The sequence below is a fragment of the Lepisosteus platostomus genome, chromosome 9 (assembly GCF_059453375.1).
Source record: "Lepisosteus platostomus isolate fLepPlt1 chromosome 9, fLepPlt1.hap1, whole genome shotgun sequence".
Taxonomy (NCBI): Eukaryota; Metazoa; Chordata; class Actinopteri; order Semionotiformes; family Lepisosteidae; genus Lepisosteus; species Lepisosteus platostomus.
Genome location: NC_142619.1, coordinates 42343093 through 42360674, shown reverse-complemented (window position 1 = coordinate 42360674; position 17582 = coordinate 42343093). Strand labels below are relative to the sequence as shown.

Below are 17582 nucleotides of genomic sequence, written 5' to 3'. Positions count from 1 at the left end.
GGGGGCGCAGATAACAGATGCACTATTTGCAGGATCCTGCATATTTGTTTTTGAGAATTTAGGGTAATTATTCAAATCAACATGGTGTATTTTGACCAACTCAATTTCAGCATGGATCCTCCCAGTTAGAGTAGCCTTCCTTCTAATCTGGACTGGAGACTGGGGGGAGAGGGGGTTTCTTGCGAAGTTACTGTACTGTAGGTTGATCATCTCCCTGTACTCGCATGTGTTTTTTAATTTCTCTGGTTTCCCCTACATTACTTGGTGTCTGTAAATTATTGTGTGTGTGTGCCCTTCGTCGGACTTGCAGGACCCCATTCGTTTCAACTGGCAGTAATTGAATTTCTGGTCATTTCAAAGCATCAGTGGATTTCAGACGCACTGTATAGGCAATACAGGATATTGGAATTGCGTGCTCTTAATTGCACGTCATACCGTTTAAAAGTGGTCTCAGCAAAAACAGTGTTAACTATTTTCACTTGGTAAACTGTTTCTAGCCGGGAATTCTATACACATTCAGTCTGAGCATTTAATAATAAAGTTTAAAATATACATTTGGCTACATACATAGAAGTTATAAACTGATGTTTGTCCAGACAGCCTTGATTGTCTTCAGTTTTCCTTCCTTGTACTGATATTAACTAGGTTAAATCAAACTGAATCTCTTTAACATAAGTTGCGTAGTGTTACAATGCATAGGAATTCAATCCTGCTTAATGTTAAATTACTATTTGCTGTTTCTTAGGCGATTTAAAAATTATGGTTGTTAAAAATTATTTTTATTTCTGGGATTTTAGTATTGCGATAGCATATATTGTGATGATGATGGTGGTGAAGATGAAGGAGGTGTAATTTAATTTTGTTTTATATTGTATTTTGAAATGGAAACACAGTACTCTTCATTCATTCAACGTGCTTTTAAAATTCACCGTTTTCATCAAACTAAAGCATGTTGCTTCATATCGAAATTTTGCGCGACATTATTTCAAAGTAAGGTACACATTTTACTGTGCTTTTTTACTGCCTTATTCCTCTTAGTCGTTTGTTTCATAACTGTCATGTTGACCACAGTCACTGAGAATCACGTGAACCCTAAGGGTTACGTTTTGCATACACACAGACTGAACAACGCAGATGCGCCTCTCAAACGTTTTACAATCTGTTATTTGCATTCGCTGCAGAAATAACCAATCAACTTCTTCCGGGGGAGTAGCCGAGAAGAAAGACTGCACAACCTATTGACGGAAACACTCCAATTGATACTGTCTAGTGGTGCAGAGGCTCTTAGTAAAAACAATCTGCAGTTGAAATTCCCTCAGTTCTTTCTGGTTGTTTTATTATATTTTATTTTGATTTATTGTTTTACATTTTACTGAAGGATATGTACCGAAACGACGTCAGACAGGATTGACAAGTTTATATATCGCCTATTGTTGAAAAATGTCCAATATATTGCATGCGGCAGCTAAAGTGAAATGGAATCAGTCAGCTGCAGCAAAACGAGCCGCTATTCTCGTGGCGGCCGCTTATGGGGTGAAAACGTTGTATCCTGTCATTTGCAAGCAGATCAACAGAAGACCCGACCATAAGAAGACAGAACCCCTCAAAACTGAAGAACAAAACGGATTAATATTGCCAGGAACGACGGACGTAACGCCAAACAGGTCTCCTGGAGTAAATGCCGAGTTCTTCAATCAGATACTGGAACTTGTAAAAATCCTCTTTCCAAAGCTTATCACCAAAGAGCTCGGATTGCTTTGCTTACATTCTGTCGCCTTGATATCGAGGACATTCTTGTCCATTTATGTGGCAGGGTTAGACGGTAAAATCGTGAAGACAATAGTAGAGAAACAACCAAGAAGCTTCGTCATCAAATTGATGAAATGGCTCCTTATAGCCATACCGGCCACGTTTGTCAATAGCGCAATACGTTTTTTGGAGTGCAAGCTTGCTTTGGCCTTTCGCACTCGGTTAGTCGATCATGCATATAAAACGTATTTCACAGACCAGACTTACTATAAGGTTAGCAATATGGATGGGAGACTTGCGAACCCAGACCAGTCCCTTACAGAGGACATCATGATGTTTTCGCAATCGGTTGCACATTTGTACTCTAACCTTACAAAACCCATTTTGGATGTGATGCTTACTTCTTACACCCTGATTCAAACTGCAAGATCAAGAGGGGCCAACGCCTCCGGCCCGACCCTGCTGGCAGGTCTCGTCGTGTATGCCACAGCTAAGGTTTTGAGAGCCTGCTCGCCAAAATTTGGGAAACTGGTGGCGGAGGAGGCACACAGAAAGGGTTACTTGCGTTACGCACATTCACGCATCATTGCCAACGCCGAAGAGATCGCCTTTTACAGGGGACATAAGGTAAGACAACAGTGGAGAGTACACTACATGTCAGTCTTAGTTCAGGCTATGTCTCTCCTCAGTGTAAAACTAAAAAATGCATTCCTTTGTAGAAACACGAATATAGGATATCTAGTGGAGCAACGTAACTTAAATGAAATCAGGATTTCAAAACTGAACAATTACACATACTTAATGCCACTTTCATAGTGTGAATAATGTGTCTTCTTCTTCTAAAACAGGTAGAGATGAAACAACTGCAGAAATGTTACAAGGCCCTTGCTGAGCAGATGAACCTTATTTTGTCTAAGCGGCTCTGGTATATTATGATAGAGCAGTTCCTGATGAAGTATGTCTGGAGTGGGAGTGGCTTAGTTATGGTGGCAGTACCCATTATCACCGCAACTGGTTTTGCTGATAACGGTAAAATAAAGATTCCTCTAAAATATTTTGAGTTATTTAAGTAATGTAAATTCGTAGTACTGGTAAATTAACGATAATTAAAATTGTTTAATTACTAGTAATTCGTTTAAATGTGAGTTTTAATTACTTATTGCCTTTCATACGCATAATAGCAAAATGTGTTTAAAATGTGACACAGAAATATGCCAGTGGTTACAAATGACATCATGTTTTATGTGTTTGTTCTTCTTCAGTTTATGGCACGAAAACCGTAGCATTTTTTATGTGAGGTTATGGTGTCACAGTCTGTTGCTAAAGGGCCAGGAGTTTTGTTTTTTGTTCTTACTCTTTTTGAGAGTGCGTTCGGGTGGAGAGAAGGCAATTCTATTATTATTTTCAAGAGACGTTAATAAATAATTGTTGTTTCAAATAGAAATACACGTAAAATACGAACCAGTTAAATAATTTAAGTTACTTATTACTTTAATGACTGGGATATCAAAGTAATCCAGACTGGGATACTCAGAAGAATAAATCAGACTCATGTTTTTAAACATGTCACATGCAAGGCTGTTGTCATCTGTTATAGAACCATATGATTTTTAAATTAAAATGGGTGAAAAAGCAAATGGAAGGAGGTTATTGGATGTGCTAGCAACCAATGATTCAACATCTGTAGTTTTCTGATTAAACAGCTTTAGTCGTTTTTTGATCATGTTGTGTAAAATACAATAGAATATAAATGTATGTATAAAACTACTTGTTCTTTTCACGTGTCTCCTAAATATAATACAAATTCATTTTGAGGAACACTTTTGTTTCTTTTTTAGAGCTGGAAGATGGCCAAACTCAAGTTTTAGTGAGTGAAAGAACTGAAGCCTTCACAACAGCACGTAATCTCCTGGCATCTGGAGCTGATGCTATAGAGAGAATCATGTCTTCCTACAAAGAGGTGAGGTAAACTTGTATTCCAGAGTGGCTTATTTCATATGTTTTAGATTTTAATATGTTTAAATGTTTTCACATCACTTCAGTGAGTTTAGGAGAATAAAAAAGTGTTCACAAAAAATAGGTTTTCAAATTGCCTTCCTATTAGTTTATATTCCGAACATTAAAAAAATATTTTATTTTAAAAAAATATTTTATTTAGTAACATCTGTTAAATGCTTTTTGTGTCATTTTAATTAAAATTGAAAAATTGTGACTGACCATGATACATTCAAATAATTGTGCTGTCACAAGCATTAAGTCAGCTAATTAGCAAAAGATTTGATTGGGTACGGGTGAAGAGGTGATTTACCCTGTTGAACCTAAAACACAGAAAGGAACCAATATCCCCTGCCTATTAAGAAAGTAGTGCCTTTGTTAATGAGAATGTCGGAACAACTTCTCAACAGGACTCACCACTGATCAATCAAGGTGTTGTATGGAATGTGACACAGACAAATAAAAAATGAAGCTAATTGTTGTGTACAGTAGACCAGTCAGTAAGATGGTTCAAGTGATGTACAGCTTGTGTTCAAATAAAGTCACACATGCTATTGGTTTGTTACTTCCTCAGTAGATCCCCAAATACTTAACACTGTTGATACCATAATGAATTTACATATGTCATGACTGTTCAACACAGTGTCAGTACACTTGCTACAAACTTTTGTCATTTCCTTAATGATAACTTTAAGAATCTGTGGCTGTAATAAGTGATGGAATTATGTGGAATTATAGTGATGAAATTATCATAATGCTCAGTATGTATTATACTAATTAGTACCAACTACTTTGAAATATCAGTACCTAGAAGTTGGAACATGATCGTTAGCAACGTGTTTTTCTCTGGAAAGTGATGACTGCTGTCATATTTGCCATTTTTTAAATAAAGAACAGACAATTGGAATCACCATTTTAATTCCTGATCAGTTAAATATTTGTAAACTAGCTATTAGTAATATTTCTGAATTGTATTATTAGGGACAGTCATTTCTGAAGTGACCATTAACCAACCAAAGGGTCATTATCTATGTTAGTTATGCCAAACACAGTGCACAAAAAAGATAAGCGCTGAGCTATGTCTTTTTACCACTATCCACAGAAGTCTTAGGAGATGCAGTGTAACTGTGTAACAGCAGCAGCTGTAACAGCAGCAGCTTAAAATTACATTTTGGCAAGTTTGGCAAGTGAATTCCTGTTGATCCGCAAGTTGTTCTTTTTTTAGTCATTTTTAAGAGCTGGGTTTACATGAATTAATTTATAAGGTATCGGGCAGAATGATGTGAAGTATTAATGTATATGAAGGCTGATTTTAATGTTACAACTTTCACAATAATCGCAAATTTACAGTGTTGAGAGCTTAACATGGGCTAGACCCATTTCAGGGACTGCAGTATTGTTAATTCATAGTTTTCAGAGAGATGACCATCCGTCCAATTTGGAGATACAGATAAAATGAATAAACCCTGTTACAGGAACTTAGGAATGCAGCTGTATTAAAGAAGTAGACACAAATTTCTACTTTGGAACAAGGGGCTGTTCCAAATGTGCTGATTGAATGCAAGAATGTACAGTACAGTATACATTTCTCCTTTCAACTTTTGCTGAAATGCCATGTTATTTATGTGCAGTTTTTTCATTGTACCATATTACCATATTCTGTATAGTTGTAACACAATAAATTTGGATTTTTTATTATTTGGTTGCTGTAGCTGTTAAAGTATTTTGCTTGCCTGCTCAATAGTCTTCTGTCCAGACAAGAGTGCCAGAGTTCTAGGAAGCATGAGCACGTGTTTTGGTTAAAACTGAGATTAGATAGAGTGTTAGAACACTGTACAGGCAGCCAGTGCACTGCAGTTCAGAATTACACTATCTGTATAGTTTCCTTTTTTAGCTTCTGTGACTGAAAGTTATTCACCACAATTCATTACTTTCTGTGTGCCAGGGAGCTAAACTTACAGTATGGGTTTGCTATTACAAAAGTTATGGCTTACACTGTAAATGTTTCCTTTCTTAATATGGAATTTAAACATTGCATCAGAAAGCACAAGTGAAAGCTTTATGCATTTAAAACCTCATATTGAGATCACGTTTATGGCATTAAGAATGCTGTTAGGGAAGCTTAACTAGTTGGGCATAATCCACCATCTGCTTAACATTCAGAATGTTTCCCTATTTAACAATTCGTGTGATCAAGTGGAAGTGAACTCCTTTTCTGACACTGGTCAAAGATGCTTTGTTCTGCCTTTTTCCCACTGCATACAGATTAAGGGAAAAAGTTAAGGGAAAAAGTAGCTTTTAGTTATAAATGTATGTATAAGAAAAAATATTTATGTATGTATGATATTCACCTTGTCAAAATCATTGGACAATTTTAAAATTTGAAGGGTCCTGGGTTAAAATAAATGAATAATCTCTCCTGATAATTATAAATTATAAACCAAGACTTGAAACAGTCTTTGGATATTTCTGTTGTCTTTTAATGCCATAACTTCTAATACAACATGTATAAAGTATAGACAGCAATATCTTCTTTTTATTTGAAAAAGAGCAAGCATTACAATTGCTTTTACATGTTTTAGAATTTAAAGAAAAAAGGCTTTGGCTTGAATTCATAACTAAATTGTGATCAAATGGTTTACAAAATGAGAAATATGGGACACCTCATGATAAATTGTACATTTCTTTTATTTGTGCCTCATGCTGATTGATGAAAACCTTTGTTAAAAAGGTATTGAAAAGTACCATCCTATTTTAAAATGACAGAGGATTCTTTGAAATAATATTTCTCATTTATTATGAGGATATTTTCTTATTATTTTTTGGCTTTTCTTATCTCACACAAAACATTATTTGTTGATTGGCTTTGAAACCAGACTGCAAAGACTATAATTTTTATGTAGTAGACTATTGACATCATTCTGTTTCTTCACAGTGCCTTTGTGCTGAAGCATTTATCCATTCACTTTAACAGGTCACTGAACTGGCTGGCTATACAGCTCGCGTGCACAACATGTTTTTGGTTTTTGATGAAGTGCAGAAAGGAATATACAAGCGTTCCACTGTTACAGCTCCATCTGACAACGAAGGTGCAGCCAGACCTGAGATGCATATTGATGGTCCTCTTGAGATCAAAGGTACTTAAATAAATAAATGTGCATTCATATACTATATACTGTGTTACTACAGCAAATTGACCCTTTACAGCTACCAGAAAGCAGCACATTAAATACAAGCAGTCTTTTGCTTATACATTATACCGTATTCTAATAAATATCCAAATCATTCAGAATTTTATGTAACATATAATTCTTAGGCAAGGAAAAAGAGCCTCAAGAAGTTTATACAATTTATACAAGTATAATGTAATAATATATATTAACGCCGGGTGTATCCACACTACACTCTCATCTTCAACAAAAGCAATGTTAAAACATTTTCAACCATTCTTCAAGACCATCTGAGTGGTCTTGAGTCTGAGTGTGACCATCCTGCAGAAGAATGTTTCTGTTTGCCATCTAAATTATGAATTATCTAAATAATGAAGTTACTGTATATTTCTCACCAGACAGTCCTTAGTTTTATGCACCTGCTAACTGCCAGTTACATAATGAGAAAATGCAAGAAGACTCGTGTGCAGAGACATTCTGAATTTGCAGGCGGTCAAAGTTTTGCTTTAATCTGAGCCTGCACAATGATCCTGTTCAGGAGATCTTTGTACAGGAGTTTATCCACTGTTCATCTAAGGCTATATAGCACCCATAGATAGTCTATCCATAATTTAAACAGTAAACATGTTTTAGTACAGTAGATAATCGTTATCTGTGTTCCAGTCTTATGTGCCAGAACAATGTTTTTTTTCCCACCAATGGGGATTAGCTGCAAACCTATCTATAAATAAGATAGGCGTGGAAAATAGAAATGAAAGGATTGGTTTTTATGTCATTTTTTTAGAAAATGTGGCTAAATTGCACAGAGTTAGAAGAAATGGGAGATTACCCATTGGAATATTTATTTTAAAGCTGTCCTGTACAATTACTGCTTTTTAGAAAGTATTATATATCTTAAAGACTCAGAAGTGTTTATTGAAAGGTACCTGCCATGTAGCTGTTTTGAAGCTACAGAAGTTATGTTTCAGAGGTACAAGAAAAGAATAATTACAGTTAAAGTAAATAGAAAGAAGTAAGGTATTTTCAAAACGTTTCCTATGTGCAGCCTTCTTTACAGTAGGTTGTGTTTTACACTACTCCTGTGGTGATTCTGTAAGGGATGACTGTTTAACAATTAAACCATAACCCTGTCTAGTCTATTACTCTTTCTTAGTTAATGCCACATTTTTCTTTATGTGTTCCAAGGAAATGTTATTGATGTAGACAAAGGGATTGTGTGTGAGGATGTCCCAATTATCACACCAAGTGGTGATGTTGTCGTTTCCTGTTTAAATTTCAAAGTAAGTACCATAACAGATCACAATTAATTGCTTTTTTCAAGCTTTTTTGAAATTCAATTTATAGAGACAATGTAAACATAAAATTTTTGTTATTTTCATCCTTTAAATATACTTGGATTCCTAGCAGGTCCTTTTCAATTTTCATGTTTAGTTTATCACTGTAGTCCCACATATGTACAGTACATGTGTATTAGAACCACTGTTCTTCACAAGTGATACAAAAATAGGAGAATTAGCCAACACTTATCTTGGTATAATTATGTTTGTCTCACTATAGATTATTATTTTTAATTTCTTTTGACTTTTATAATCCAAAATGTTTTTTACATGATAAGAATAGCAAAAATATTAAATGCATAGTGTATATACAGTATATAATTCTCAATTTACAGTATATACAAGAGATCCTTATCATGTAAAAAGAGCACGATTAATTACGTCAATTTGTTATTGACATAATTAAATTGTTTCAATGCCAATAATAAAATTTACTTATACCAAAATATCCATAGCCTGAAGCTCAGAATCATTTGTGGCATAGCAAGTTAGATATATTATTTTTAACATAGGCTTGTTAATAGATAACAGAATGAGGAGCTCCTCTTACCTGTATTGATTTGGGCTTTTAGCCAAAATGTCATTTTACCATGTTACTCTTAGCCCTTTCTCTCTGAGTTATCTCAAGGTAAACAAAAGTACATTTTAAAATGTTAGATAACAACATGTTGGAGAAGAGTTTTAACTCTGACAAACCACCAAATAAAAAAAAATGATTATTTATCTTAACAAAAATTTCATTACTTTTTGTAAGTTGAAGTTCCAGAATCAATTAACTTTTTTTTCTTTCTCCTTTGATGTACATTTTGGGTTTAGGTAGAAGAAGGAATGCATCTACTAATCACAGGCCCTAACGGTTGTGGGAAGAGCTCTCTGTTCAGGATTCTGAGTGGCCTCTGGCCTGTGTATGGTGGAGTCTTGTACAAACCCTCACCACAGCACATGTTCTACATTCCACAAAGGTATGTAAGACATTTTTTCCCCAAAACTGTTTTTATCCCCCCTATGTATCACTGCACAAACATTGTTCTAACCAGGCAAAATCTGTTCTAAAATCTTCTCCACTGTAAAAATTAAAGAGCAGTGGTTATGTTGGCAGTGGTAAATGCTTAAAACAGTGGTAAAAAAATTATTTTATTGTTGTTCTTATGGGTACTGATTGTAACCATAAGACTGGTTGTTCGTAGCTACAGCAGCAATTGCTGCAATGTATGTTTATTTTATATAAACTTCTTTTAAATTAACATTTATATTTAATGCTTTTAAAATAATTTTCTAGTGCCATCCGATAGAGCTCAACCTGCACTCAGGCAGGTTCAGTATGTGTAGTGGATTCATACCTGGTTCATGTCACTAGCTGATTGTGATCAGGATTCCCCGAGCAGCAGCACACAGTTGGCTGAGCGCCCCCTAGAGGAGGGTGGAAATAGTCAGCCAGGTCTCTCGTGGCGCTCAGCGACACAGTAAACTGTGGTCCTGGGGACACTTGCAGGCATGTGGCGCAGCTGGGGAGGGACATACAGTACCTCTCCTCCAGTCGGTGCTGAGACTTAGTGCAGTGGTATTTTAAAAGTCAAGTGTCCTGATGTTGGTCAGCAGATTCTTTCCATACTTCTTCATTCTCATTCTGTCACAGGGCTTGTAGTTTCGAGGTAATATGTTAACGACATACCACTGGTTATTTAAAATTGGGTGGGTATACTAAAAATATTCGCAATTCTAAATTTAAAAAATAAGCATTGCCCATGGATTTTCGTGAAAAAATCTGATTTCAAGATTTCTTCTGCACCTCTTCCAGTTGAATTTTTTGTTTAATTACTGTCATTCATTTCTCTGGAAGACAGAACATCTTCTCTTCTATGATCATCATTTCATTACTACAGAGAATTAAAATACTGTTGTGTCAAACCCTTGTTTCTTATTTCTGTTCTTTTACGTACGTATGTTTAGCAATAAAATAAGTATTGTGAAATACCTGTTAGTGAGGTACCATCCAATGAAATCTCAATATTTTAGTAAAGTAATCAATGTCTCCAATGTTTAACAAATTAGGCTTAAGTTATTATCTCAGTAAGTGAATTAGGTGCAGTTAGACCACTGACAGTGTCCTTTTGACTTCATTAAGCTATTTATATCAGACAGTTGATACCGCCAGTGCTTTGATATTTAAGTGAAAATGAATTTAATATCAGTTCTGCATTGTCTCTCTTGACCTGGACTGAGCCTATTAAATTTGAATTCCTGTCACAGAGCTGAGCACTGCAGCAGGTAATACAATAGGTATTAATTCTGTGTGATTCCACCATGGTAACGATATTTATGGAAACTTGAGCTAATGTGAGTAAAATATTTAAAAGATCCTACAGGTGGTAGTGCAGTCACAAATTATAAATGTTGGATGTATGGAATAAATATTTTATATGTAAAGATAGCTGTGTCAACAGGAAGATGAAGACTATCTGCATGCTGGCATAGTCCTGTGATATGTTGTTTGACTTCGCATCAGAAAGTGTTTGTCTGTAGAATGAAGAGGAGTTTGGGCAGTGTACTTTTATGTGATTATCTCATTCTCAGTTAATGTACCATATTAAAATAAGAGATTAGCATTACATACACTTCTTTCCAGTTACACACATACAAACTAAGGTCAATTACTTCAGGAAATGTAGTAAGAAAAGTGTGAGGTTTTAATTTTGTATTCCATACTTTGAGAAGGTGTAAATATAAAGTAATTCATTTTCACTTTTAGTATTCCTGTGATAAAATAAACTAGTTATATACAGTTGATTAAGTTAGGGGTTGTAGCCATAATCAGATGTAAATTGCACATACAAATGCAAAAACATTAGAACATACAAATACCAAATTTAAATAAACAATAAATAGAATTAAAGGCTAGTCTATGTATGTATTAATTCATGATTTAAAAGTACTGACTAACTTGCAAGATCTAGAGGCAGGGAGATTTTTCCATAGCCTCAGAGCATCAGAAAAGAAATACATTTTTTCCAAAGTTCAAAGCCTAGTTTTGGAGATAAAAGATTGGTGGGTTTCACTTAACAGAATAATGAAATATTTTGGAATAATGAAATGCAGATAAAACAGTATCAATACAAATATGCGCTAAACCTAAGTGTTCAAAATGGTTACAAATATAAATAAAAGGGTAAAATAAAAACATGTGTGTACACACATATAGGTTATCACAGTCTATAAAATACAAAAAACAAATAACCTGAATTCTTTCTCAGCTAACCTGATTATCTCTCTTATAGTTTGTTTTGCAGTCTAGATAATAATTTTTAGATTTTCTGAAAATCAGAAAAATAGGGTGATTGTTCACTTTTTAACATTGGCTACAGTATTCTTCCTCTAGCAGAACTACAGTATGTTATGAAAATCTTTCCTTCCTGAATGCATCTGAAAAATAAAACACCTTTAGTATTACAAGAAACATTATCCTATTGCAGTACTTAGTCAGCAAAGGATATAATGTAACCTTGCAGACTATATTATTTTATAAAAGGCATCTAAAATTGGTTTGGCTGATTAGGTATTTTTAAATTTGTAACAACACTATTTACATTCAATAAAGATTTATCAGTAAAGATTTCAGCAACCTGCCATATAATAGATTTTAATAGAGATATATTCAATAGATGAGGCACAAATAATAACTAAAGTACAGTGAGTTTTCAAAATACCTGTTCCAAAATCTAACTGAACCGCAATAGTTACAGTATATTCCCACAATACGAAATGTAATTTAAAAATTGTAGTTATCCTTTTAAATTGCCTGGAACCAGAAGGACAGGTTAGAGATAAATGCTGCTTTAAAATGCAAATATTTAGGTAGAAAGCTAATAGGTATTTATAGGATTTCATTCATGTCTAATGCCCTGTTCAATTATTAAAGGAGAATACAAAGTTACACTCAGCAGAAACAGGAGTGATTAATCACTGATATCAAAACGTGAAACTGAAGGCTGATAAATACATGCATCACTTTTATTTCTTTATCTTTTTCCTGCAGTTTTCTTTGTTTTTGTTCATATAGTGAGAAGAGCAATACTGTGTTTTCCTTTGTAATGAAAAGCAGCAGACAAATTATTCAATTCTAATTTTCTTAGACCTTATATGTCAGTTGGGACTTTGCGGGATCAAGTCATCTATCCTGACTCAGTGGAAGACATGCATGAGAAAGGCTACAGGGACCAGGACCTGGAGGTCATTCTGGATATTGTCAATTTGAACCAGATAGTTACAAGGGAAGGGGGTAAGGCTACTCTCTAATTCCTACTGATTTCTAGAAGACATCTCTCCTGTGTGACACATACCGTATAAGTAACAGCATCAGTATTAGCGAATCATATGCACTACGCATGCATTTTCTATAGACTAGTCTACAACGTCAGTAAGAAATAATGCATATTGTCCTCCATATTGTCCCTGATAACTAGTAATTCTGCATCTAAACAAAGTAGTAGACATTTCGTACTTTCCCAAAATATTGCATAGGCATTTACAGTGAAAAAAATATGTATGGGGACGGTGAAGTGAAATTTGCCAGTTTTGCTGTGTACTATTGAAATTAGTATTTCAGATCACAGATAAATAAGAGGCAAAAGTACAGAAAATCATCAGCAATAAAGACCAGTGAGCCAGTTCTAGAGGCGGCCATGTGTTCAGAAGTTATGACACTACCTCACCCATGCTGTTCGGATGAGGTGGTGTCCTATGGAATTCTGTCAAAGTCTTCTGCACACAGTGAATTGAGACACTTTTACCCTGCACTCTTGAGATTCTGCAATCTCTTTGGCTGCTATTTTGGGGTTTTTCGTCAAAGCTCTAATGATTCTGTCATCAACTGCTGTTGTCTTCCTTTATATGCCTTCTAACTCAAAAAGCAGACTCAAAAAGTGAACTCATAAGGTTGGGACCAAGACTATGTATTTACAGCTCTTTTATTTTTCACAATTAATGCAACATGAGCAATTAGACTTGTTAGCCATTGTTCCCAACACTTAATTTAATTGGAAATGGAGAATTAAACAGTTGAAATTGTGTAACATGGCTAAACATTTATGCAAAATAATACTCATAAACAAAAGCTGAAATGAAATAAATTTACCAGATATTCAAATGTATATATAATATATACATTTATATATTGCGACATAGAACAATTTCATTTTTAAACAGCAAAAATGACAAAATTCTGTTCACTGTCCCGATACTCGCTCTTTTCACTGTACATTTACTATACAGCATTTGTAAGTTTCTTTTTTTTTTAAATGGGTCATGACCAGATTTTGTCCATTTAGCAATAAAAATGTGAATTTCAGCATTCACTATTTACAAATATAATTAAGTATTTTATATATGGACTAGATCATGTTATTCACTCACTCTGAGAGTATCGTCTGTTTCCGTTTAATTATTGCTTTGTTGTATTTTAAGGATGGGATGCTGTTATGGACTGGAAGGATGTTCTGTCTGGTGGAGAGAAACAGAGAATGGGGATGGCACGCATGTTTTATCACAAGTAAAATAAAAAGCTTTCCTATTCTTTTGTAAACATTTTTGTATGCTCATATTAAGCAAATTCTGCACAATTTTACTTATTTTTTCCTCTTAGGCCGAAATATGCTTTGTTAGATGAGTGCACAAGTGCTGTCAGCATTGATGTGGAGGGGAAAATATTTCAGGCTGCAAAGGATGCTGGGATATCCTTGCTCTCTATCACACACAGACCATCTCTGTGGTGAGTAGTCATTCAATCATGGTACAGGCCTGACTCTCATGGGTTTGATGGAAGATATTACTGCATTTGATTCTTTAGGGAGGCACAACAGAGTAAGAAAATTATCAGTATAAGAGATGTTGAGCATTTACAGCATCTGGGTGTTTAAAAAGGTCTTTAAGAACACTGCAATTAAAAAAAAACTGCTTCATAATATAGCATGTAGTGTACTTCCTGGGGTCACACACTGAGTTTCATATTTGCATGTAAAGGTTAGATTCCCTTTTTTCAACTTCCTTTTTTTCATAGTAGCAGACTCCTGTATATGTATGTTTTATATATAGTATATATGTTCTATATACATATACGGTACATATGTACATACTGTACATATTTATTTTGGCAACTTGATATGGCAGTTACCTGTATATTTACTTTAATTTTGCAGACTTTTCTGGGAGTTTCAAGGACATCATTTTGGCAGAACTAAAACAGACGCTAATTATGAAAATCACATGACTCCAAAAGAAACTTTAAATGCAGAATGTGTAGAATTTTTTTTTATTCCATGCCTGTAACATCTTGTTCTCTGCTAAACATGTGTTTGTAGGAAGTACCACACTCACCTCCTGCAGTTTGATGGTGAAGGAGGGTGGCGTTTTGAACAGCTGGACACAGCTACGCGACTTTCCCTTACAGAAGAGAAACAGAGGCTGGAATCTCAGCTTGCTGGTATTCCCAAAATGCAACTGAGACTGAATGAACTGTGCAAGATTTTAGGGGAGGATTCTGTTCTCAAAACTACTGATAATGAGAAATAACTTCGTTCTCCTGTGCAAGCAAAGGATAACGAAGGAAAATTGGAACACGTGTAAATGGTATTCTTTATAAAATTAGTATTAATTGATCAATGTGCATTAGATTATTTTGTTTTTTCAGTTAGATGTGTTTCTTTTTTCAATTAAATAGCAACACAGTAGGATTTCCTTCAGAAATCAAGTAACTGAAGGCTAAGGAAAGCCACTTCAGAAATGTTTTGAGCAATGTGATAACAAAAGCAGAAATGTTTTTAGCACTTTACTACAACTAAATTAGGTTGTTTCCTAAAATAGTATTTAATTCAATTTTATTATTTTAGCAAAATATTGTGAGATTTATGAGCCACTCTTTTTTGCTTAGAAAGAGGACATTTTAACTTGTTTTGTATTTTTAAGGAATGCAGTTTTAACTAGATAAAGCTTTCATGTAAGGTACAGTAATTATTTTTCTTTTTGTATTTGCCATTTGTAACAAATGTTTACATCTGAGCTCAGAGATCTTTGATTGAAATAGTGTGTTTATGCAAAACATAAATGCCTTCATTTACTTACTAACCATTATACTTTTGTGCAAACCTTAATAATTCTATGACTCTACATGATCTCAATCACAAGTAAAAATTAAAAAATATTTGAAGAGTGAAACAATCAAATATCGATTTACTTTTTTATGCTAGCGTAAAGAGGCAAAAAAAAGTAAAAAGGATGTTATTTGTAGTTTAATTTATTCCAAAATAAATGGAAAACACTTCAATAGTTACTGTAGATGCAGCAAGTATTCTTTAAGAAGGAACAAAGGATTCCTCTGAATAAAGGAAATCCAGATCCTTGTACACTACAGCAGTGTGGATATGAAGCAGGGTAATGTTATTTACAATTTTGTTAACAGATGTATGATTGCTTTGATATGATTTGGGTTACTCAGTAGAGTAATGTCTTTGACATATTCAAATTCTGCTTCAATTCACAGTAATGTGGTCCCAAATTTACCCCCATTTGCAAAGAAAACATCGTTTTCTTTCCCTAAATAAATCTGATAACTTAAAGGCTGTTAATAATAAAAAAAAACACATAAGATTAACTTAAGAGTGATCCTTCCCCTGAATTACCTCCGTTAGATGAAATATGTCTGTTTCCACTGTTGTCAGCTCAGCAACTAAAATTACCTCACACCCAGAATGTTTAATGATGATAACTAACATTTTTGTTCTTAGGTAAGGAGTGAGTATTAAGAAATGATAATGACTAATTTAAGAGCAGACCAAAGTGCAAATAACATATTAAGTATGTGAATAAGGGTCACTATGTTTTCTCTGAGTGGGCAGTTTTAATAACAATCTATTGTTCAGACAATGCAGTTCAATAGCTGATTACTTTTTAACTAGATATGATTATAACCTTGCAGGTACAGAGTTAAGACAGTGTAGGCATACACTTTTTCAAAGTTTTTAAAGTTTTTAAAGCATTTATTATTGCATTACTAAGGGTCTCTTCATGCCACAAAAACAGGACAAAATAAAATGTGATTAAGTTTTCAACAGATGTGAACTAAGCCATTGTTGGCAACCAAACATTCATGTGGGACATATTTCAAAATTATTGTTACATAACCATCATTGTGACTCATTAGGGCCGGAGTCAGCAACTGATAGGATCTAATATCTGGACTCATGCAATTTTTATTTGTTTCTAGAGGGTAATCATTATAATAACTGCATATACAGTATGTAGAATGTTTCATCCCAAAGGACCCTGAAGCATTTTATATACTGTATAGGAGTGGATCCACATCATCGTCCACTGAAATGGAACATTACACAGGAAATCCAGTGGAGAAGGGAGAAATTGCCTCATCACTTGAATTAAGTAAGAACGTAAGGAAAGCTGGAATGTGCAAGCCCAGAGTGGAATTTAGCCAGGACTAATAATAGTAGAGTTTGACCTTGGCCTCCCTCAAGCCTACTCTTCTGATGGTACTGGAGCTGCAGTAATCAAACATTTCCTTGGTTTTGCACATACAGTAGCCTGTATCTCTGCTATTTATTAGTTTGAGCCACTGTCCAGAGAAGCCTGGGACCTTCTTTCAGTTTGTTTCCACTAAGTGTTCAAATAAGAAGGGCTCTGACTCTTTCCCCTTTTAAGTGTATGAGATTTACATAATGTGACTTCCAGAATGTTCTATACTGCAGACTAATTTACATAACTTATTAGAACATTCTAATTTTGAAAAAAATGAAGAACAAATAGCATTTTCCAATACTAAAAAGGGTATTGTATTATGTAGAAATGCTGATGGTTTACAAACATAAAAACAAATAAATTCCCTGTATACACTGCAATGTTACAAATCTACTTTTCTTCCCATAAAAAGCACAAAAATATAACTCAGTGACATTTTTAAAGTATAATGAGGTGCTGCTTAGGTGCTTGATTTGTTGTATATCTGATTTCTTTTAAAGTGAATCTGTTGCATTTTCCTTGAATAACGGACACTGCTTAAACAGCTATGCAAATTGCACGATTGTGAACTTAAGAAAATTAAAGGTAGGACAATTGTAATAAAAAGGTACAAGTTGCTGCATTATCAGTGGTATGCTTACAAATATCTTAGTATATTTGTGAGCATCCTCAAATAATACAGTACATCTCCAATATTTTCCATGATCATAATATTTTCAGGTGAAAGTAGTAACTAGTAGAAAAGATTACAATAGGGTCTCAACAGCTGCAAATTAAAAATTAATTCACTTACGCTTTGGTCTTGCTGCTT

The 17582-nt window shown here is 34.4% G+C and overlaps 1 protein-coding gene across 1 annotated transcript; it reads left to right on the top strand.

The window, feature by feature from the left end:
• The first annotated feature begins 1202 nt into the window (after positions 1–1202).
• On the top strand, positions 1203–17151 carry LOC148655018 (ATP-binding cassette sub-family D member 2-like). Its single transcript, XM_088645082.1, has 10 exons — positions 1203–2376; positions 2598–2778; positions 3588–3709; positions 6719–6881; positions 8100–8194; positions 9068–9213; positions 12382–12527; positions 13712–13796; positions 13890–14015; positions 14605–17151. The coding sequence occupies exons 1-10, from the start codon at positions 1441–1443 to the stop codon at positions 14813–14815; spliced, it is 2211 nt and encodes a 736-aa protein (XP_088501208.1). The 5' UTR covers positions 1203–1440; the 3' UTR covers positions 14816–17151.
• The last annotated feature ends 431 nt before the right edge of the window (positions 17152–17582 follow it).

Coding starts and splice junctions, on each gene's coding strand:
- LOC148655018 (XM_088645082.1), top strand. CDS start 1,441: ATGTCCAATATATTGCATGCGGCAGCTAAAGTGAAATGGAATCAGTCA. Junction 3,710..6,718: donor TCATGTCTTCCTACAAAGAG/GTGAGGTAAACT, acceptor TCACTTTAACAG/GTCACTGAACTGGCTGGCTA. Junction 13,797..13,889: donor GCACGCATGTTTTATCACAA/GTAAAATAAAAA, acceptor TTTTCCTCTTAG/GCCGAAATATGCTTTGTTAG.